This window comes from Liolophura sinensis, chromosome 3 (genome assembly GCF_032854445.1).
Source record: "Liolophura sinensis isolate JHLJ2023 chromosome 3, CUHK_Ljap_v2, whole genome shotgun sequence".
NCBI lineage: Eukaryota > Metazoa > Mollusca > Polyplacophora > Chitonida > Chitonidae > Liolophura > Liolophura sinensis.
Window position 1 is genome coordinate 12,314,360 of NC_088297.1, and position 24,218 is coordinate 12,338,577.

The following is a 24,218-nucleotide window of genomic DNA, read 5'->3' on the forward strand; positions in this document are numbered from 1 at the left end:
TAGCATGAATAATAAAGGCAAGATAGTGGAAGACTTCTTATCTAAGGAGGAATTGTGTTATTTCAGTGATGGTTCTAATACCTTATTTACATCTGGGTAATGGCACTTATTCTGCTATCGATCACAGATCCATCACTTCTCCCTGACTTTTCTTAAAAGGCGCATGACGATCTTTGTGGCAGTGACCATTTTCGTATTACCCTAGAGCATATCAGTTCTAATTCTTTAGAACGTGTAGATAGGTGGAAATGCGATTGGATCGCATTTGAGATATTGTGTGAGGCTGATATGCAGCGGATGATCTCGTATTAAAATTTAATGAGCTTGTTTTACGAGCTGCCGATAGAACTATACCTAAAACCTCGACAAATATCAAATCCAAGAGTAAACCCTGGTACGACAATGACTGTCGGAAAGCCATAAAAGACCGGGAAAAGGCTGAAAGCTAATTTAATCATTGTCTTACTGATAATAATTTAAACCAGGTTCGTATTTTTAGAGCTGAAGCTCGTCGATTACTTAAGTCCAAGAGACGGTCTTGTTGGTGGAACTTTGTTTCCGGCAGTACGTCAAAAACACCCATGTGTAATATCTGGAACATGGCTCAGAAACTTAAGGGCAAAACTAATAAAGCAAAAGTCCAGCATTGAAAAGATGGAGATAATATAATAACCTTTCCATCCGATATAGCTAATAAAATAGCTCAGAAATCTTTTCTGAGAATTATACTTCAGAATTTCAACATATTAAAAGCCAGAAGGAGAAAGGTCAATTGCATTTTACTTGTAAAAATTTAGAAATAAAAAGATAAAGATAAATGGTAAACTTGTTTGGTTTCTTGAAACCAAGAAGTTACTTTCTAATATACAGTGTGGTTCTCGTCAAGGTAGATATACCATGGATCATATTTTCGATTCGAAACCTTCATTCGTGACGGTTTCATCAATAATGAACATGTGGTGTCGCTATTTTTCGACCTTGAAAGGCCCACGACACCACATGGAAATACGGTATTTTAAAAGACCTCGCGGATATGAGCCTTCAAGCCGATTAGCAATATTCATATCAGATACTTTATCTGATCGCTAGTTTAAGGTACGGGTTGGGTCCACGCTTTCTGATTCTTATGGGCAGGGAATGGGTGTACCCCAGGGCAGCGTTCTATCCCCTGTGTTGTTCAGCATGAAAATAAATAGTCTAGCGAAAACCGTAACATCTAGTACAGAGGGTTCTTCATTTGTTAATGATTTCCTGATTTACTACCGTGCTAAAAATATGAATAACATCGAAATAAAGATCGAGAAATGGGAGAAACATTTAACATTTTTAACATCTTAAACCATCGGTATGCATTTTTGATATAAACTTTATCATGACCCCGAGCTTTATTTTTAGGTATAATATTTGATTATAAGCTATCTTTTATACCTAGTGTAGAAATGGTTAAAGCTAATCGTACACAGGCTTTAGATGTTATTAAGGTCGTGTCTAGCGCCGATTGGGTCGCTGGCCGATCTGTTTTTGTGAGCCTATATCGTTCTCTCGTGAGGTCTAAATTTTACCTTTGGGCCATCATTAACCGTTCCGCAAGAAGGTCGTATACTAAATTTTCAATGCTGTTCATCACCACGGTTTGAGACTCAGGCTTGGTGCTTTTAGAACCTCACAAGTACAGAATTTATACGTGGAGGCTAACGAATCTTTGTATAACCGACGTGTTAAACTCAGCCTTCAATATGCTGCAAAGTTTCAAGTTCATCGAACAAACCCTGCACACGACTGTGTTTTCAATCCATCATATGTAGATACATGTAATGTCCTTACATGACCCCTCCGTTTGGTCTTCGTGTACGAGTCCGTATTGTGGAAGCTAACATCAAGTTAGGGGGCCTCCGTGGCTCAGTCGGTTAGCGCGCTAGCGCAGCGTAATGACCCAGGAGCCTCTCACCAATGCGGTCGCTGTGAGTTCAAGTCCTGCTCATGCTGGCTTCCTCTCCGGCCGTAAGTGGGAAGGTCTGCCAGCAACCTGCGGATGGTCGTGGGTTTCTCCCCGACTGTGCCTGGTTTCCACCCACCATAATGCTGGCCGCCGTCGTATAAGTGAAATATTCTTTCGAGTACGGCGTAAAACACCAATCAAAAAAAAAAAAAATCAAAAAAAACAAAAAAACATCAAGTTAGAGGATATAGCTTCTGTGTCTTTTCCGAAGTCTCCTCCCTGGTTTCTTCCACAACCTAAACTAATATTTGATCTACGGAAAAATAATAAATCCTTTACAAATCCTCTTATTATTCAGCAAGGTTAAGGCTCACTATGCCGATTATAAATTTGTATATACTGATGGTGTGGGGTGGGATATGTAGGGAGCATGTTTCTATGCGTGGGAGAGTTTTTGCATGCATTGAAGCAAGGGGTGGCCACACGTGATATTGATTGGTTTTGATATTGACTGATTTTAAAAATAATCAACTATTTTTATATTCTGCCCATTGTTAACCACGATGGAATAGCTATTTTTCTACCCCTGCTTTGTTTGTTGACTTGTAAAATGATTTGCGGGCTGCTTTGTCCGTTCTTGCTGAAGACTTTCAATATGTTAAGTCATTGATCTTTTCAATATATTAAACCTCAGTCATACTGTTTTTTTGTTTTGGCAAAATAAATTGATTTGAACAGTTTCTTTTGGCCGTCAGTTTATGATATTGAATCTCAGATTAGAACTGCAAACTGTGGTACAAGTACTGCAAACTGTGGTACAAGTACTAAACTCGGAATGTATACTGAATGGAGATCCCGTAGTAATGAACCATGAAAGCCAATGGGGTTCAATTTCCCCAGGAGCCTTAGAAAATCATTTGTTTTTAAAAGGGATTAGTGCTACAAATGGTGGAACAAGAACCAAACTTGAAATGTCTACTCATCTAGGAAGCCTTGACATTAATATGTGATTAACTCGTGACCAGTCGTATAATAAAACCTCGAGATTTTTACGTGGTTTACTGTAGGCCTACTTTTCACACGTGACCAAGTCCTCACCAAAGTTAGGCCTTTTCTCTCAGTTTTCTGGCGCGATTCTTTTACTTTAGAGGAAACATTGATATAATGGCTCGTGTATCTAATTCAACAATATATCTAAACGTACAGGATACAGGACGACACCTCATCGTGGGCGCAAAATTTACCTGTCGAGGGCGTAAATTTATTTTGAGAAACGGTTAAGTCGTAAATTTTATAAGTTATGACGGGCCTAAATCCACGACCAGCGTAAGTCCCTTTCGAGAAACAGCCCCAAGATATTGCGGTTCAATTTCGGCCTCGCACAGGGGGATTTTTTCATGGCGTTTCATGCTCCCACTGTCCGTCCGGCGGGCCTTGGTTGAGATCAATTCATGTCATGTGAAATCCCGCCTCTGAACAGTAGAGTCGGATAACCTGCAAATCTCGCTCTGAAGGGGAATTTCGCCTTACACCAATGCATCGAAACAGACATTCGCATACCAGCTGTCAACCAATAAGGACGTTCCAGGTCAATAATCACAAGGTCAAGTCCTAAAACGATGAATAGCACAAACTACCAAAGAATCAAGTAAGTACAAAATAGGACGCAACCATGTAATTTGGTAGAATGGTTTTCGACAGAGCCTGAAACCGTAAGATTACAACGGTCTGTCGTAGAGGTAGGTTTTGCCCTCCATGGTTACTGCGATTAATTCGGCTCGTCTATCAAAACATATTTCTTTCCTGATGGAGCAAGAAACCCGAGCCTCTGGAGTAACCCACCCTTCTTTGCCATGTAATCTCACGGAAAAGGAAATAAACACTGCAGCGAAAACTGCCAGAGCTGGATGCAAAACTGCAACCTCACTGGTTACGGGCATGAGGTACGCAGTCAGCCAGACTCAATTATCAGTCACATGACGACAACGGAATCCTTAGCGTGCATGTAATATACATCCTTGATGCAAGACTGATTTCCACGACTTATCTAGTGCTGCTTCACGGAGACGTGCAAGGCGAGACCAAAGGCAAGTAAGCCGTCCCGCCCGAGCCATTATACCGATACGGGTCGAGCATTCGTTGAACTATCATGCTGAACGCCAAGCGAGGAAGTTCCAACTTCCTCTTTGAAGGTCTTAGGTGTCACTCGATCCAGGATTGACTCTGGATCTACCGCTTCCGGAGCGGACGCTCCAACCGTGCTATCGGGGCCGGTAAGAACACCTTTTAAGTTTTAATTCTGTAGGGTAGAGACACTGAACCGTCCACCCATTTTTTTTTTTCGGACAAACAACAAAGGAACAAACACAGGGTATGAACTAAATTTTAAATTTATTGTTTTAACAGTTACAAGTGTTAGGAAATATGAAACCAAATAGATTAAAGACATCACCCCAACAACGTAAGTTTTTTTTTTTAGCTGTTTGAACGGTCCGCTCTTTAGCTTTAGGTTGGAGTAGCTTGCTTGCTTGGTACGAGTTAACGTTTATGGTTGCCTTTTCAAGGCCCAGTATGACTGGTTTCCTACTTAACACTACAGTTTCTTTTTTCAACCCTAACACCGAATTCAAACTTAATTATACAATATTCAAATGTTTACTATTTTTTTCAAATATTACGTTTTAGTATTTTGCGATGTCCCAAACAACCTATTTGAATTCCATTTCCTAGATGCTGTTTTCCAACTTGAGCTTTATAATCAGTGCAGTGTTTTTTCAGTTTTTTTCTTTTTCACATGTTTTGCATTTTTTTTTTCTCTTGACTTTATTAGAATGTAAGATTGGGCTGGTCAGTCTTCGGTGAAGTCTTAAGTTGTCAAGGGTTTGTTTATCTTCAACTCTCAATCCCCCCAAAAAATAAAACAAAAAAAAAAAAAGGGAAAAAATTAGAAGGAACACAAAATAAAAAATAAACAAAAAAAAGGCTGAAAACCGTCCCAACTCTTTACATGTTTTACACTTCTATCAGAAGGTTTCATCCCAAACGCTTCTAAAATGAAGAAACCTTTTTGAACAGGCCAAATTTCAGTCTTCAAATTAATGGTAAAAATGAAGAAAAAAAAAAAAAAAGAAAAGAAAAAGAAATCCCCATAGATATCAAATGCAAGCAGCAGACGCGCTTCGTAACAGTCATTTAAATGCATTTTCAAACAGGTTTGATTCGTCCTGAACAGAACGCCCGATTATGCCGTGTAGGTGTGTAATACTGGCCGACCAGTTATCTCCCCTTTGCGGAGAACCCTATTCTTTCTTGGCACCAGCGCTGGCAGCCTCTTTAGCTTGGTGAGCCTGCAGTACAGCCACAGCTTCCTCAACCTGTCAAAATCACAAAGTTATCGTTTGTGTTAAGTACATACTAGCAGTTCAGTATTCAGTTGACTTGTTAAGTTTAGGCAACTTAGATAGCCTAGTTATTTTCTGGTAAATGAAACTGACAAATCAGCTAAGTTACATGCGAGTGTGCAGCGCATCACCAAGGCTTTTATTCAATACAATATCCAACATTGTAGCATTTTTTGTTCACCTCATCAATACTATTTAAGACAGGTGTCAAAATTTCACCTTCCATTGCACGGTGAAAAAGGTTTTAACTTTTGATTTGGCTTTCAGAAATGGCTTTGTGGAATTTTCCCTTTAATTTTACTCTTAATCAAAAGGGGAATAACCCCACACAAAAGTCTTCAAGCCTCAAATAATACTAACACAAATAACAGACGCTAATATGTATCAATCTCTATATGACAATATTTACCCAAAATCTGTGCAAATGAGGCCTTATATATTTAAAAATATAAACTACATGCCATTCCAGGGCTTAGAACGCCCTCATAGAACTTTTCTACAAAGCTGTCACCGTGTCATCCAGCACAAGTTATAACACGATTCTGCAATAAAGTACTGAATGTTGTACGTACCTTGGCACGGAGAGACTCGCGGGATTCCAACATGTGGAGCAACTCAGCATTGTCGATCTCCAGCAACATGCCCGTGATTTTACCCGCCAGCTCGCTGTGCATGCTCTGGATGAGGGGGAAAAGACGCTCGCCCAACATCTGTTTCTGCTCTTGGGGCGGAGCATTTGCCAACATGTTGGAGGTGAGAGGTTCCTGTCCCTGGACCAGCACAGCCTGCTGAGGGGGTACCTGCCAATGAGACACACGAGCAAAAAGGTCAGCAATATAGTGTGTATGGGATTCGCTTAACAGACCAATGTCTACAGCCGTCGTACATTAACTGATACTATTTGGATTTTTTTGTCTTTTCTTGCACCATTTAACAGTATCTTTGAAGGAGTAGTTGTGCAGTTGAAGGAGCAGTTGTGCAGTTGAAAAAAAAAAAAAAAAAAAAAAAAAACAAAGAAAGAAAATGAAGTTGTGCACCAGTTATTTGCCAGAACGAAGTTATTGAACGCTCATCTGCCCAAAGGCAAGGGTACAGGGCTCATTACATTAATGGTACTGCAACAAACGTTTACCACATGGGGTACAGCGAGATATCGTTCCATTTCTTATTCCAGAATAGATTGTCTATCACATCTTGGTGCAAACCACAATTTTGTGAAGGGGTTAGAATTTGCAGCAAACAAGGGAAACAACTCTGCTATGCAGAGTGATCAAGAGCAAGACGTCTTTTCTGAACCACCTTGGGCTTGCTCACCTGTGGCATGGCCTGCTGCTGAATGACGGGGGTCTGCGGAGGGTTGCGCATGTTCTGGGTGAACTTGTAGCCTGGGCGTCCACCAGGCTGGGAGGCGGGAACCCCTGCAGGACGGGCACCCTGGAATCCACTCATACGAGTGCCGCCAGACTGGCCTGTGATTGCCCGAGCACTCACACCGCCACGCATATTCTGTGGGCCACCCGGGCGGGGCTGTCGGACTCCTGCACCTGTCGGCATAGTCTGGAAGCCTGAAACATTGTGGGGAAAATCTTGTCAGTTCATGAAGATTAATCTTTCTTGTTACATTCAGGTATGGCAAAATCATACATTACAGGGGACATCTATAGGTTATCAGCTAGACTTGATTTGCAGAAAATTTGCATTGAGAATCGGAATTTCACAATACATGAAGTGCTTTTGAACTGGTTGGTAAACTGTATTCGGAAAATTCCAGTAGAGTTCATATCATCTGTACTGATGACAAACCACACGAACAGATCACCAGTCAGGCATACGCATGCAAAAGTTCCACAAATACAGGGGCTGTGTAGATGTGACACGCATTATTGAGATGAAAACAACCACCTTATTTCCACCTCACCCAATTGTCATGTGTATAATGTACTTCCTGTAGACGGCCATCTATGCACACAGACATCTTGCACAATGGTGCTTTTAGGAAGAGTAAAATATGGATGTGTTAAAAAAACAAAATGTCACGATAAGCATGGTCAAAAGTCAGCTTTTGATTAGCTGTACTAGTATCTAGCTCAGATTTCAAATTTTATCAGTCACATTCTAGTCGAGTCCAAAAGGTATAAGCAAGCAAGCTATTACACTTCGGGACAAATAGTCCATGAAGACTTATGATTTCAGTCTATGCAAAATTTTGCCACATATTAGTGAGGATCCAACATTATCTGATATGCAACAATGCTCAAGTGCATTTTAAATCTAGCCCCAGGTTATTCACTTAATCTGACCAACTTTGAAAAATACCCCATGTACTTTCATAAGCAATCACCATTGTGAATTATAACCTTTGGCATTAGTTCACTTGGCAAGGTGCCTGTCTGCGGTGCATGACTTACCTGCAGGGGGCTGCACAGTCGGCCTAACCTGGGCATGCCACCTGGGGCTGCTGCGCACCTGGGGGATCTGGGTGGGTGGGAAGAATCCTCTCTGGGCTGTCTGGGGCATCGTGGGCACAAAGTACCCGGCACCAGAGGGCTGGAACATCTGGCCCATCTGCAATCACAAAAGATATTGGTGACCACATCTGTTCATGAACACCAGTGAACAAAGGTATCACAACAGCAGGTGGTTGCAAAAACACATCTTTGACGCTTAGAATCAAGTTAATCCAACATGTACATGAGGTATAATAACAAAAAGGCAGTCTGTTTCTACTAATAAATCACAGTCACTTAAAGCATCTCTTCTTGGAGAAGCATTTGTCAAAAAATATTTCCCTAAACATAACTTTGTATCATGTATCCATGGTGTTCATAGAAGACAGGAAATAGCAAATTTGCTGTTTTATCTGTTTATTATAGCCTCATCAGTGGATACTTTGGTGAATTGTTCTGAAGTATACTTTATCTCAACTTCTAAACCCAATCCAGAGATCAGAACTGAAGTCTGAAGCTATAGGATGTTGCATACCTGTTGCCTCATCTGTGCCATCCTCTGCATGTACTGAGAGGCGAGGTGGGCCTTACGGTCCTCCTTACGCTGAGCCAGGGCCACATACAGGGGCTTGGACACAATGATGCGCCCGTTCATTTCCGTCACAGCCTTTGTGGCTTCCTCAGGAGAGCTGAAGCACACAAACCCAAAGCCTTTGGAGCGACCACCGTCTCCCATCACCTGGAAAAAAACAATCCGTGCAGGGAAATTTGAACAAGATTCTACCGAACTATAAGGCACTGGTCTTGAACAAAACCAGTGAATATTTGTCTCAAAAAGTCAACCGCATACAGTTTAGTGTTGTCTTGGATTTAGGTTGCTCGCTTGTCTGGTGAATGACCACAGCTAACACATCTGCCTTTTAGCAATCTTTATCTTTGGCAATTGCAGGAGTTATTTCCCTTTGCACCAAGGCAATTTCCCAACTTTCACAAGAGATTAACTTTGAGATTCAAGGTAGTGGCTCCACTGGTAGTACTAGTCCATTGCCTGTTACGCAATGAGTCTAGCACTGGTCCTAATTTCTACTGCAACTATCTGCTCTAATGTTTTTTTTTTTTTTTTTGATTGGTGTTTTACGCCGTACTCAAGAATATTTCACTTATACGACGGCGGCCAGCATTTTATGGTGGGTGGAAACTGGGCAGAGCCCGGGGAAACCCACGACCATCCGCAGGTTGCTGGCAGGCCTTCTCGTGTACGGCCGGAGAGGAAGCCAGCATGAGCTGGACTTGAACTCACAGCGACCGCATTGGTGAGAGACTCCTGGGTCATTACGCTGTGCTAGCGCTTTAACTGACTGAGCCACGGAGGCCCCAATGGCTTTAATGGTAGGATCTATATCTGTTCAGGCACAGCAAAGCAGTGAAAAATATACCTGAACATACCTTAGCACTGGTGATGGTTCCGAATTGAGAGAATTCTTTCCTCAATTTCTCATCATCAATGGTATCGTCAAGGTTTTTGACATACAGATTGACACCCTGGTAACGGTTTGCTCGCTCCATCTTGAGGCGCTCAAATTTCTCCTTCAGGTCAGACTGCCTTTCTGCTTTTTTCTGAGCTCGGCCAGCAAACAGGATTCGTCCATTAATCTCCCGTCCGTTGAGTTCTTCAACAGCCTGTGAACAGAAACTTAAGTAGTGAACAGCCATCCAACATGCCCAGTTAAGCTCTCCTAAGACGGCCATGAAACTTCCGAACTTTCAATTGAACAGATCGATATCCCCATACCTTAAAATCAGAGAAAGTGTAGACATAAAATACTATCAGTTCTTTAGTGGAATAAATTCCTGCTTAACTACAGTTCATCAATGAATGCAACAGAGTTTCAACATCCCTTTGAACTATTCCACACATATTTCCAAGTGAACAAATACTCTGAAGCTTAATTTGTATTTAGTCACATTCTATCACTGCCACAGAGAACCCACTCAGTTTCCTGCTCAATTTAGTTGGATTAACCAATTGCATTTCTCAAGTTGTATAGATTTTTTTACAATGACCTATTACCTTACACTACACTGTTTCCTGCGAAAATCCTGGGTAAATGGGTCTACAGAAACACCATAAACACAAACAAGGATAAAACACCTTACCCTTTCAGCTGCCTCGGGGTCCTCAAAGCTGACAAAGCCAAATCCTCTTGGGGCTCCATCCTCAGCAGACATCACCTGATCAAACAATGGTTTCATTGTTAAATTCATTCCTTCAGGTAAATAAAAATTCAGGAAGTATGGTTACTACCAGTACAAGATTTTTTTTTTTTTTTTTTGATTGGTGTTTTACGCCGTACTCAAGAATATTTCACTTATACGACGGCGGCCAGCATTATGGTGGGTGGAAACCGGGCACAGCTCGGGGAAAACCCACAACCATCCGCAGGTTGCTGGCAGACACCAGTACAAGATGTCCTAAATGTAACTCAACAGAATGAAAATCACCATAATTAGAATCTACATTGTTACAGTGTATGTTTCTATTGTAACGCTCTTTTGTATCTAGTTTTTTATTTGATTGGTGTTTTATGTTGTACAACAGTTCACTTATGCGACAGACGTCAACATTATGGTGGCAGAGACCGGGGGAGGGTGGTGGGGGAGACCCACGGCCATCCACAGGTTGCTGAAGACTGATTGCATTGGTGGGATACTCGTGGGGCATTGCCCCTGTAATGTCCCTTTGTCTTTAGTGTGATTAAAAAGTTGATTTATAGAGTTACTAAGCTGCTCAGAAAAAGATGTAGACATTTAGCTCCCCACTCTTCCAAGACAACTATGGTTGTACTAACTGTTGTCTTTTATTTTAAATATAACTACTTTCTACCTTTCGCATTTCAGGGTAAAATCTGAATTCAAATGCAGAATAGAGACATGCTATCTCTATATACTTGATAAACTAAGATCAAAATTAGTCTGTTTATTTTGGGTTTTTTTGCTTATCTAGAGTACATACCTTTGCGCTGATTATTTTTCCATAGGGTTCAAAGAGCTCGAACATTTTTGCATCATCAAGCTCCTCTCCAAAGTTTTTGACGTACACATTGGTGAATTTCTTGGCTTTGTCTCCCAGGACCTCCATCCTCTCCTTTTTGGACATGAATCTGCCGACAAACCTGTGGGGAAAGCCACAAATTAAAAAGGATTGTTCGAGGTGCAGACTGAATATTGAATATTTTTGAATGAGAATATGTGAATATTTTTTATGAGTGAAGGTAGAACTAAAGGGAAACAATCCTATAAATATTTCCCCACATTTACAAATGACTTCAGTCTTGTTGTACAGGAAAGGCACATGTTCAGGAATGTTTACTACAAGATTCTGAGCAGGTTGAGTCGGTCAACACATGACCGTGGACAAAAAAGAGCAATACCATTGCTATAAACTGACTGCATGCTGCCAAGATCCCTAATTCTAAATTCACAGAATTCTCCTTATGCACCCTTCAATTTGATTTCCTAATCTTAGGAGTGCTATAAAGTAAACATAAGCTTAGCCCATATACAACTAATCCTAGAAGAAAACAGCAAGAAATATCTTACACTTTCTTGCAGTTCAACAACATGCCATTAACTTTGTCAATGGCATTTCTGGCAGCTTCCTCAGTTTCAAAATGTACAAATCCATAGCCTTTGGAGCCGTTTTCATCAGCAGCAATCTGCAAGAATAAGATTTTCAAACAATTAGTTCTAGGAAAAAAAAGGCATCTGAAGATAAGATGGAGAAATCAATCAAAAACAGGTCACTTAGAAAACCACAATATTTAGGTGAAATCAGTATTTTTACAATGTACGCATTAAAACAAACCATAAGGCAGAAACAAGGGTTGTCAAAAACATCCCTTCTGTAGAACCTTCCTTTTAAGATTATCAAAAATCGAGATTTACTTACCTTACAGGACAAAATATTTCCAAACGCAGAAAATGTGTCATACAAGGCCTTGTTATCAATACTTTTGTCCAAGTTTTTAATGAAGATATTTCCAACTCCTGATCTTCTCAAAGATGGATCACGCTGAGACCACATGATACGGATTGGTCTGCCCTTAATTGTGTCAAAGTTCATTGTGTCCAAAGCTCGCTCAGCTGAAAAATAAATAAGGAAATGTACAGCCATACATTTTTTGTTAAAACCTTGTTGGGACCACTTTCACAAAACTTTTAAGTCTTATTTCTCTTGTCGGCCTCAAATCTGATGTGGTAACTGGTTGCAGCATGATGCACCACAAGGTGACATTCAGGAGAAAAGTGACCAAAGTAACTGACCATTCGTGGAAGCATGCTATGCTATTTCACTTGGTGTGTGAAAGACCTTTGTATGGTCACTATCACAACTTTTCAGATGTAATTATTTTGCAAGTATTTTTTGTGGGAGATCATTACTGCACCCTGTGGTTTGACATTAACTTCGAAATGAAGCTTTGTTACCTGCCTTTGCATACAAGGATAAGAACTTCCTTTAAGAAAGGCTTTTTCATACATTACTGATCATTTCGTTCATACATTTCATTCATTACGTGCACACAATTAAGTCTCACTGGTTTGTCTCAAGAATACAAGGGTTGTCACATGGTGCGGATACCTATCAATACTGGATAGGACATCCGTACCTGAAGACTGGGTTTGTAAAGAATCAGGTGGTGTCTGGGTTTGTCCTTTACAAGTCTTGAAGCGATTTGAAGGAAGCGGAAATTTGATTAGTACTTCACAATAAAGAAAAAATTTACGAAAAATGAACCAATAATGTGACAGACTAACTGCACACAGTGGGAATTTCAATAAACTTTGTAGATCATAGTGACCGATCTTGATAGTGTTGTAGGTATAGCAGGGCATATAAGAAAAAAAAAAAAAACCCTGAGCAATACTGTTTTCGTCATGCCTGAGTGAAAAACTAAGACCTGAAGGAATATGGTTTAGAAACGCCAGCCACATTCACAGTAAACATGCTTTCTGCTAGCTGTACAAAACTTAAACCAAAATATATGCAAGCTAAACGCTCTTTTCAATCTACAAAACATACTGTAATAGTATAATATAAGTATGCGTAAGCACACCTGTAGAATAAACAAAAATAAAATTTAGCCTCGTTATTGAATATTAAATTGGTGTAATCATGAATCCACACCTCGACTGGTTTATATTTTACCATCCCTGCAATGTCAGAACAACACTTTACACAATTTACAACATAAAACTGGGACGACCATGTGGTGTGAAAATTCATTTTCAAAATGGTGGCCACGTGTAATAGTGCGAGGACATGCTTCATGTTCCGGCATGGCGCATTTCAATTTTCAGGACAAATTATGTGACACTTTTCGCGTTTAAATATTTTCTAATTGACTAATGCTTTTCACTCACCATCGGCTGGCTGCTGGAAGTTCACATAGGCGTAACCCAGGGATCGTCTGGTGACCATGTCTCTGCATACCCGGATAGACAACACGGGACCCGCCGATGAGAATTTCTCGAATAACATGGCCTCTGTTACATCTGGGTGCAAATCTCCGACGTACAGAGACGCCATAGGATAACTTGGTCCTGCGGGATTCATTTTCACGGATTTTTATCTTTACTTTTGACGAGTAAAAAGGAGACCTTCCACGTTTTCCTTAGCACACCCACCGTTTTTTTTTTCTTGGTCGACTTTTATCAGCGTGGATTCCTTCAAGCTGGAGTTCTTCTCTCGAGGACTGTCGCTGTTGCTTCGATTCTTGATAACTTTTTGGTTTGTTTTTTAAAGGTTTTACTGATTTTTTTGTGGTTTTACACTATATAAACTTCGTAAGAAGTTATAACCTAACAGTGTTGTGTGATAAAAAAAAATTCACACAACACGTGTTATGCCCAACGCATACAAAATCGAAGAGGGACGAACAGACACGGCGCGTTCCTCTTATATATCAGTCACGTGGGGATTCCTGCGCGTGACGTCTTCAAGTAGTTCCCCCTTCCGACACGACAAAAACAAGCCGTTTCAGACATGTCAAGCAAAATATTATTATTATTTAAATGAGGGACACCTGTTGTGCCAATATAATCTCCTGTGGTCGCGACAGGGGGTAACTTTTCGGAGGGGCGCGACCTGGGAGGGAGCGTTTCAGACTAAGCTCGCCTTTTTACAGTTATAGAAGCATGGAGGACGGCGAAGTAATGATGTCATAGATGTATCTATTTATAGCGAACCACGTTGGCCCAAACATGGCCTGACAGCACGGCAAGCCTTCGTCATGTGCGCAGTTTATCGTCTTTGTGTAAGAAGACGAACGCGTGTTTGACTGGTTGCAGGCATATCTCAATAAATGGCAAAAGCTTTTCGTGATCTTTTGGTTGACGTATAGTACTGCGTACTGGGCGAAAGAAAGCAAATAATCTGAGTGACGTGGAGGTTAGGAAAGCAATATGCACACATTCGGTAGGGCCTGCATATTAAGGCATACAAATGTACATGGTTGTACGTTGCATCAGAAACATACCTTATATTCCTAGATAGCCAGTTGCAACAACAACATACATTTTATTTCCCAGCTGACTTCTAAGACGATTGATGTTTTGTGAAATGAAATAGACTAGCAAAACCAGTGGTTATTTTTGATGTTTGTGACTGTTGAGATACAATAAATATGATTCATACGAAATTTATATGTATGCTCTTCAGGTTATAAACGTACGTCAGGACTCTCTATCGCTTCAGCAGAGTTAAGGAAAACTATTCGAAAACTGCCCGATATTTATAAGTATATAGTAAGTATATAGGCCTGTCCTTGACCTTTTTTTTTATTCCAGTCTTTCTCAGATTTTGCGATTTCATCAGTTTAAATCATCACATCAAAATATCAACCACTTGTTAAATTATACGCTTTTTTTAATTTTTATTTTTTAGATTATATATACACTTGTATATACCGAACCACCCATCCAAAAGAGTCTAGATTTTCTGTAACCATGGAAACATGCTACAAAATTTAGAGCAGTTTTTAAGACAGTCTATAGCTGTTGACACGTAATTGATTACATACATCTGTAAACTACAACGGGGTTTAGATCAGAGTCAGTTTCTTTAATTTTGCTAAATTGAAACATATTTACAACAACGCTAAAAGCGTATACAGGGCTTTCGATATATGTAAACAAACACTAGTATAATCATACATTATTGATACAGTGTATAGACTGCTATAGTTACGATACCGAATAGACATATAGGTTATTTATAGACTGATCTGAAAGTTGCTTAACGCTATGCAGTTTTTCACTTCTATGATGGCGGTCAGTATTTATTTATCTGATCGATGTTTAGCGAAATACTAGTTTTTTTCCACTTGGGCCCTATACGCTGGTGGTCAGTTTTATGGGTGGAGTGCCCTGGAAAACTTGTTGGCAATACCAAATACCTGACTTGACATGCCTTTGTTACAATGGCAGCAAATATTTGACATGACATTACAGTTCTACCTCTAGGATGCTCGTTGGCACCAAATATATGTGAATATAGTCATAATTTTATGCGGGCATTTTCAAGTCAAATTTCAACCCATGCTGAAATGACATTAGGCTTCATATGTGAACACGTGTTGTAATGACCCTCCCCTACCCCACCTAACCCCACCCCACCCTATACGTTTTCTGACACAATTACAGGCTTATTGTGGGAAGTCTTTGTCTGTATAAGAAATTTATTACAATTCTATACTGATTAGGGTGGGCTGCGTGTCAAACGTGAGTTCACTCAGACTGTCCAAAGTTTACGGGCTCTTTCTTGCGTTTTCAGGTGATGGTAGATTAGTGCAGGTAGCTATTGAACAGTCTACATAGATAATCCAATCAAGGCGAGACAGGTAATTTCATATCCAAACACCTTAATCCGATCCCTGACACTCACCTGTGTGATTTTTAAAAATTACTGTGTATTAATATTCGTCTTGCGCTGATCAGAGTCTGACTTGACTCCCCAGGTATCGTCTATACAGTGAAGGGCAGGTGTGGCGCATTAACAACGTGCATGGACGGCAGGGTGAAGCCAGGTATATTAGACAATTACAAAATTGCAAAACATTAAAGTAGGAGATAAAAGAAAAACTAATAGATAAGTAAGTTAGATGGCCTAAGTAAGTAACTAAGCAAATATGTACATGTAAATAAGCTTAAACATTGGCCTGTATAAATGAATGACCATAAATAAATAAATAAATAAATAAATAAATAAATAAATAAATAAATAAATAAATAAATAAATAAATAAATAAATAAATAAATAAAGAAATAAATAAATAAAGAAATAAATAAAGAAATAAATAAATAAATCCATGGTCCAGCAAACTAGCAACTATTAAATATATTCGACAATAATTCTGCCAATCATGCAAAAACATCACAAGCGATGTACGTATAAACCTTTTCGAAAACTGATCATTGAGCGTCTGATTATGCCTACATATGTACGATATTTAGTCCACGGAAGGTATTTGTGTTCTGTGTATATCAAATCACATGTTGTGACGTTGAATTTTCACGGTTTTCAGTTAATAACGTTGTATGAGCACAGGCACTCAACGTTTTTCGTTGGTAGTAGCAATACATGTATAAAATTGTATAAGATTTAGTTATCGATTGATTGATTAATTTTGATTGATATTTAAAGGACACTGTGATTGAAAAAATTAAGCTTTCAATTATATACGATGGGGGTCAGTTTGTGGGCAATAGAAACCAGAATTCCCGATGTATATAAACCACTGAATTTTTGCAAGTCACTGATGAACTTTCTCACATGTGAGATAGTATACGGGTATGCGCACACTGTTAGTGGAAAAGTGGTTGTAACAAATTAGGGTTAGTGTATGAACACATGGACGTCGCAGATTATGAAAAGCATGAGGGCGGGTTACTCTACAAATTCCGTGTTCAGGGTCGGGTGTTGAACCCTCACCCCATGTGAAACGTCAACGAGGGCTGTGGATCGCACATATATATGAGACGCCAAAAAGTCAGCCAGGTTTAGAGACTAAAGATTTATTGCACTTGATGTCCAAAGACTAATGACATCTATGCATGGAATATTGTACAAAATCAACTAAAAGAGAACACAGAAGCACTATAATGAAACCCTTTATTTATCTGATTGGGGTTTTGCGCCGTACCCAGAAATATTTCAATTATACGACGGCGGCCAGCATTATAGTAGGAGGACAGAGCTTGAAGGAAATCCACGACTATCCGAAGAGGAAGCCAGCATGAGCTGGACTTGAACTCACAGCGACCGCATTGGTGAGAGGCACTGGGTCATTGCGTCGAGCTGGCACGCTAACCACCTTCGCCAGAGAGGTCCTGCATAATTAAATGAGAATAGAATAATTCATAGACATACAAATTATAAATACATCCTAAAACAATAGGTAAAGTATAATATGCACACAGTACGTAACCCATAGAAACAACAAGGAAGTTTGCGTATTTATAGAGGCTAGAAATCGATAAATGCAAATATACGATTGAATTTTTGCTACTATTTTAGAATATCTCAAATCAGTACCTTTCACAAGATATCATCCTCTTCTGTACACGTGTAACTGATCAAAATTGGCAATGAAGTTACTAATATTGTAAAGCCTGTCAGATTATAACTTTTTCAAAATTTAAACTAATTTTAATAATTTGATGATCCAGGGTATTCACAGGGTATTCACAAACCTTCCATTTTTTCAAAATAAGGAGTACAACGATCTGAACAAGACAATCAAAGAGCTGCAAGTTTCAACCCACAGTTATCGCCCCTGAGCTTACATAGCTTCTCGAAGCAAAAAGGCATAGGTTTGCGATTCACTGATATATATCCGTGGAGTATTAAACCAAGGTGCTTGTACTTACCGGCACATTGCATTTCTTCACCTCTGACACCAAAATAGAGTTAGATGCAAAAATTACAATCTTTAGATGTAAAAATTCAATAAGGCATACAAATTTTGTCTTATTTTGCTTAACTAAATCATGTTGCTATATGGGACGTTTGAGTTGCTGATTTGTAAGCATTTATATACATAAACAGTTTTGTCGTTATATGACATGCATGCTAAGCCCCAAGAACACATACACATAAACGCAGAACGACAAAATTCTACGCTGATTCTCACCAATGCGGTCGCTGTGAGTTCAAGTCCAGCTCATGCCGGCTTCCTCTCCGATCGTAAGTGGGAAGGTTTTGCTGCAACCTGCGGATGGGCGTGGGTTTCCCCCAGGCTCTGCCCGGTTTACTCCCACCATAATGCTGGCTGCCGTCGAATAAGTGAAATATTTTTGGGTATGGCGTAAAGCACCATTCACATAAATAAATAAATATATCGTCCTTAGGCGTCAAAGCAGACATAATGTAGTCGCAGAATGTATGCTCCCAGTTTTGTTTTCTTCGTATACCTGTTACATTTGGATTTTCCGTACGATTACCTGTTCAGAAGTTTGATAGCAATGTAACACAGATCTATACACATTTAACTGCAACTCCGGGCTCAAATTCGTGTGAAAATTCGTCAGTTATTTGCCGAAGACGGGTGGTTTTATGGCTCCTATCGCAAATCTGACCACCAACGCAGATACAAGTGAAATATTCTGAATATATACGTTAAAATAAATAAACAATATATAAATAAATTCGTCGACTGTCGCTTCTATACCTCTAACATAAATAGTTTACAAGTGATTTGCGATAGTTTATTTAAGCCCATTTTATATCAAAATTTTTCCGAATTATATGAAAGAAATCCATATATATATATAACAGTCACAGCAGGTCACGTGATCACTACAGAACCTCGGGAGTGTGTGGACTATATAACCTCCAGTAAACACATGACATGCCATAACGTTTTTTAATCGACATCCTGTTTACATGTTAGAAACCAAGTATTATTTTGACAATTCATGAAGGGGATAGTGCAACGACTGGTTGACCCGTATCAGTATAATGGCTCGGGGGGAGGGGGGGGCGGCTTACTGGCCTTCGGTAAGTCGTCTCAGTGAAGCAGCACTAAATAAAAGAGCGGTGGAAATCCGCCCTGCAACAAGGAGGCACATTACACGTACATGCACCCTAATGATTCCTTCGTCGTCATATGACTGAAAAATTGTTGAGTACGACGTTAAACCCCAAGCACTCACTCACTTATTTTAACAATTGGATGAGGGGAGGGGGTCACTGAGGTGCAACACATTCCGTCAAAACAGAAATGAAACCATTATCAGACCGTTTTTTTAAAATATAGTGCCACATTATCTGCACAAACTAAACAATTTGTTAAAACAATTTAGCTGGGTAGGTGGCCTATAAACATTACGTGTAATATTGCAGATGCTGACTGGAAGAATGGTAGCGTTTACAAAATAGAGAGATAGTATACGGGCTAGTATATACGGACTGACAAACAAGTTTACCTCATGACCTGTGGATGTGTTGATTTCATTCGACAAACTTCTTTTGAAACTATGTGGGGCCTCCGTGGCTCAGTCGGTTAGCGCGCTAGCGCAGCGTAGTGACCCAGAAACCTCTCACCAAATGCGGTCGGTGTGAGTTCAAGTCCAGCTCATGCTGGCTTCCTTTCCGGCCGTAATTGGGAAGGTCTGTCAGCAACCTGCGGATGATCATGAGTTTCCCCCGGGCTTTGCCTGGTTTCCTCCCACCAGAATGCTGGCTGCCGTCGTATTAGTGAAATATTCTTGAGTGCTGCGTAAAACACCAATTAAATAAATAAATTGAAACCATGTAAGACCCATATCTGTAATACAGCCTGATATATCACAGGCATATATATTGGTTACAAATACTAAAGATTTATTACATAGCGCGTGAACCATTTTTTTTCTTGTGTATTTATTGCAAATTTTTCTGTCGGTTTCAATTCCTGTCATAACTCTGCATGCTTTTTTTCATGCACAGCAGACGGTCGATGTTTTGAAATGTACATTATTAACATCCACTGTATGGTTTGCCGTGTCATGGTTTGTCTTTCCATTGAGCATGTGCCAGGCTGCTAGTCCAATCCAAATGCCAAGAAAGTATAATTGAGTACATCCGCCTTTCATATATGATTAACCTGTATATAACATTCTTTTCCAAAATATGGACTGATGTATATATATATATATATATATATATATATATATATATATATATATATATATATATATATATATATATATATATATATATATAGATATAGATATATAGATATACATATATATATATATATATATATATATATATATATATATATATATATATATATATATATATATATATATATATATAGAAAATACAGGCAAACTTCCCACTTATTACAGCCATTTTACATATATACATCAGATTGTATGTATGTACGTTTCATGAGTTTCGAGATGACTCATCTGTAATGATCACAAGCTGATATTTACCGTACTTGCTACTCGACATCCTGTTTACAGGCCTATACAGGTTATATATATCGTACGTCTGAAGTAAAACCGTTCGCCAAACTTAACTAACAAGAAAATAAGTGAAAACAATGCACTCGGGTGGACATAAAGATTTACTTAACATCATCATATGATAGAGGCTGGAGGGGATATTGGGTATAATAAGTGAACTAACACTATAAAAATGCGGCAAAAGAATGTTAACCTAAAACTGTGTCTATATTTACTTGACAACCCCATTTCAATATCTTCCTGTGAAACCATGCGTGCGCAATACAGTTTGAGTGCGTGATTGAGTGTGTGAGTGTTTGGGGTTTCACGTCGTACATATTGTCGTACTAACTAGTTGCATTGTTTTCATGTTATTACTTATTAAAAATGTATCCCAAATAATTCTAGACCAGAGGTGTCTAATAGATTAAGAGACGTCTAATGTCATAGACATCATTGCACATCCAAGGACAAAGAAATCACTAATACGAGACTAATATGTCCCATTAAAGGCAGCTAAACAATGGGGGTTAGCCTTTATTCTGACCATATTGTGAGGGTTGACCTCACATCACGTTTTTCACCACTTAACACACAGTTATTACGCCCTTTACGAGTAAGGTTGCGGGGGCCTCCGTGGCTCAGTCGATTAGCGCTCTCGCGCAGCGTAATGACCCGGGAGCCTGTCACCAATGCGGTCGCTGTGAGTCCAAGCCCAACTCATGCTGGTTTCCTCTCCGGCCGTAAGTAAGAAGGTCAGCGGCAACCCGCGGATGGTCGTGGGATTCCGCCGGGCTGTGCCTGGTTTCCTCCCACCATAATGTTGGCCGCAGTCGTATAAGTGAAAATATTCTTGAGTTCTGCGTAAAGCTCCAATCAAATAAATAAATAAAGTAAGGTCGCACGCTCGATTCAGTCTCTCCTTGTGTCAACTTAAGCATTGTCGTGAGGTTTGTCAGGTAGGCTACCTTTTGAAGGTTAACTGATACATGTATAGTTTACTCCTGGAACTCCGGCTTCAGCTTGCAATAAATCTGACCGCCTTCGTATAAGTGAAAAATTCTTGAACACAACGTTAAACAGCAAATAAATAAATAAATAAAATAAATGAAAAATAAATAAATAATGGTATTCGCCTACAATAGACTTTCAACAGAACAATTTCACGGACAAATATGGATCAAATATAACAGTGTTTTAATCTCATGCGGTACACTACTTAGTTTTGAATAATAACGAAAGAGCGTTAAGGACGAAAACTACTATACATCTTAAAATGAATAAAATATCGAATGACGTGGATCGCCCCACTGTTGGTGTCAGTGACATTATAGTCTTTTTGTCACCACAATCCAGTGCCGTATAGGTGTGTAGTACTGGCCGACCAGTTATCTCCCCTTCTGCGGAGCACCATCGCTGGCAGCATCTTTAGCTTGGTGAGCCTGCAGTACAGTCACAGCATCCTCAACCTGTCAAAATCATAAAGTTATCGTTTCTGTTAAGTACATACTAGCAGTTCAGTATTCAGTTGATTTGTTTAGGTTGATTTGTTTAACTTAGATAACCTGGTTATTTTCTTGCAAATGAAACTCATATCAGCCAAGTTACATGCAAGTGTCCAGACCATCACGAAGGCTTTTATTCAGTGCAGTATCCAACGTTGTAGCGTCTTTTGTTCACCTCATCAATACTATTTAAGACAGGTGTAAAAATTTCACCTTCCAGTGCATTGTGAAAAAGATTTTAACATTTGATTTGGCTTTCAGAAATGGCTTTGTGGAATTTGTCCTCTAATTTTACTCTTAATCAAAAGGGGAATAACCCCTCACAAAAGTCTTCAAGCCTCAAATCATGCTAACACAAATAATAGACCGTAATATGTATCAACCTCTATGTGACACATTGTCTATCACATCTTGGTGCAATAGGAAGTTTGTGAAGGGGTTAGAATTTACAGCAAACAAGGGAAACAACTCTGCTATGTAGACTGCTCAAGAGCAAAGACGTCTTTTCTGAACCACCTTGGGCTTGCTCACCTGTGACATGGCCTGCTGTTGAATGACGGGGGTCTGCGGAGGGTTGCGCATGTTCTGGGTGAACTTGTAGCCCGGGCGTCCACCAGGCTGGGAGCCGGGAACCCCTGCAGGACGGGCACCGTGGAATCCACTCATACGAGTGCCGCCAGACTGGCCTGTGATTTGCCGAGCACTCACACCGCCACGCATATTCTGTGGGCCACCCGGGCGGGGCTGTCGGACTCCTGCACCTGTCGGCATAGTCTGGAAGCCTGAAACATTGTGGGGAAAATCTTGTCAGTTCATGAAGATTAATCTTTCTTGTGACATTCAGGTATGGCAAAATCATACATTACAGGGGACATCTTTAGGTTATCTGCTAGACTTTTGATTATGTCCATATTTTCTTTTTTTGTAGAAAATTTGCATTGAGAATCGGAATCTCACAATATATGAAGTGCTTTTAAACTGGTTGGTAAACTGTACTGTGAAAATTCCAGTACAGTACACATCGTCTGTATTGACGACAAACCACACGAACAGGATAGCCTAACACCAGCCAGGCATACACATACAAAAGTTCCACAAATACAGGGGCTGTGTAGATGTGACACGCATTATTGAGATGAAAACAACCACCTTATTTCCACCTCACCCAATTGTCATGTTTATAATGTACTTCCTGTAGATGGCCATCAATGCAAACAGACATCTTGCACACTTGTGCTTTTAAGAAGAGTAAAATATGGATGTGTTAAAAAACAAAATATCACGACAAGCATGGTCAAAAGTTAGCTTTTGATTATCTGTACTATTATGTAGCTCAGACTTCAAATATCACATTCTAGTCTAGTCCCAAAGGTATAAGCATGCAAAATATTACACTTCGGGACAAATAGTCCATGAAGACTTATGATTTCAGTCTATGCAAAATTTTGCCACATATTAGTATGGTGTAGCATGAAAGGATCATGCTCATGTGCATTCTAAATCTAGCCCCAGGTTATTCACTTACTGTGACCAATTTTGAAAAAAGAACACGCCATATACCTTCAAGGGCAATCACCATTGTGAATTATAACCTTTGGCATAAGGTCACATGGCAAGGTGCCTGTCTTCGGTGCATGAATTACCTGCAGCGGGCCGTACAGTCGGCCTAACCTGGGCGTGCCACCTGGGGCTGCTGCGCACCTGGGGGATCTGGGTGGGTGGGAAGAATCCCCTCTGGGCTGTCTGGGGCATCGTGGGCACAAAGTATCCGGCACCAGAGGACTGGAACATCTGGCCCATCTGCAATCACAAAAGATATTGGTGACCACATCTGTTCATGAACACAAGTGAACAAAGGTATCACAACAGCAGGTGGTTGCAAAAACACATCTTTGATGCCTAGAACCAAGCTAATCCAACATGTACATGAGGTATGACAACAAAAAGGCAGTCTGTTTCTACTAATAAATCACGGTCACTTAAAGCATCTCTTCTTGGAGAAGCATTTGTCAAAAAAATATTTCCCTAAACATAACTTTGTATCATGTATCCATGATAAGACAGAAATTTGCTGTCTTATCTGTTTATTATGTCCTCATCAGTGGATACTTTGGTGGATTGTTCTGAAGTATACTTTATCTGACAACTTCTGTACCCAAGATTTCCAGAGACCAGAACTGAAGTTTGAAGCTATAGGATGTTGCATACCTGTTGCCTCATCTGTGCCATCCTCTGCATGTACTGAGAGGCGAGGTGGGCCTGACGGTCCTCCTTACGCTGAGCCAGGGCCACATACAGGGGCTTGGACACAATGATGCGGCCGTTCATTTCCGTCACAGCCTTTGTGGCTTCCTCAGGAGAGCTGAAGCACACAAACCCAAAGCCTGTGGAGCGACTACCGTCTCTCATCACCTTGAAAAAGCAATCCGTGCAG

The 24,218-nt window shown here is 40.0% G+C and overlaps 3 protein-coding genes across 3 annotated transcripts in view; all 3 read right to left on the bottom strand.

Annotated features, from left to right (window-relative positions):
- Positions 1-4,313: 4,313 nt before the first annotated feature.
- The window catches only part of LOC135463563 (polyadenylate-binding protein 1-like), a 35,921-nt gene continuing 16,016 nt past the window's right edge, over positions 4,314-24,218 (bottom strand). The window contains exons 9-17 of the mRNA XM_064740864.1: positions 23,993-24,196; positions 10,801-10,929; positions 9,945-10,019; positions 9,234-9,467; positions 8,323-8,526; positions 7,749-7,905; positions 6,655-6,905; positions 5,913-6,140; positions 4,314-5,313 (exon numbers count right to left, since the gene is read on the bottom strand). Coding sequence (XP_064596934.1) covers positions 5,239-5,313; positions 5,913-6,140; positions 6,655-6,905; positions 7,749-7,905; positions 8,323-8,526; positions 9,234-9,467; positions 9,945-10,019; positions 10,801-10,929; positions 23,993-24,196 — 1,557 coding nt within the window. The 3' untranslated portion in view covers positions 4,314-5,238. The remainder of the gene's footprint in view (positions 5,314-5,912; positions 6,141-6,654; positions 6,906-7,748; positions 7,906-8,322; positions 8,527-9,233; positions 9,468-9,944; positions 10,020-10,800; positions 10,930-23,992; positions 24,197-24,218) is intronic.
- On the bottom strand, positions 11,384-13,725 carry LOC135463561 (polyadenylate-binding protein 1-B-like). The gene is made up of 3 exons (XM_064740862.1): positions 13,209-13,725; positions 11,737-11,930; positions 11,384-11,503 (listed from the first exon to the last, which is right to left on the bottom strand). The coding sequence occupies exons 1-3, from the start codon at positions 13,399-13,401 to the stop codon at positions 11,384-11,386; spliced, it is 507 nt and encodes a 168-aa protein (XP_064596932.1). The 5' UTR covers positions 13,402-13,725.
- On the bottom strand, positions 21,480-22,955 carry LOC135463562 (uncharacterized). The gene is made up of 2 exons (XM_064740863.1): positions 22,316-22,955; positions 21,480-21,748 (listed from the first exon to the last, which is right to left on the bottom strand). The coding sequence occupies exons 1-2, from the start codon at positions 22,553-22,555 to the stop codon at positions 21,668-21,670; spliced, it is 321 nt and encodes a 106-aa protein (XP_064596933.1). The 5' UTR covers positions 22,556-22,955; the 3' UTR covers positions 21,480-21,667.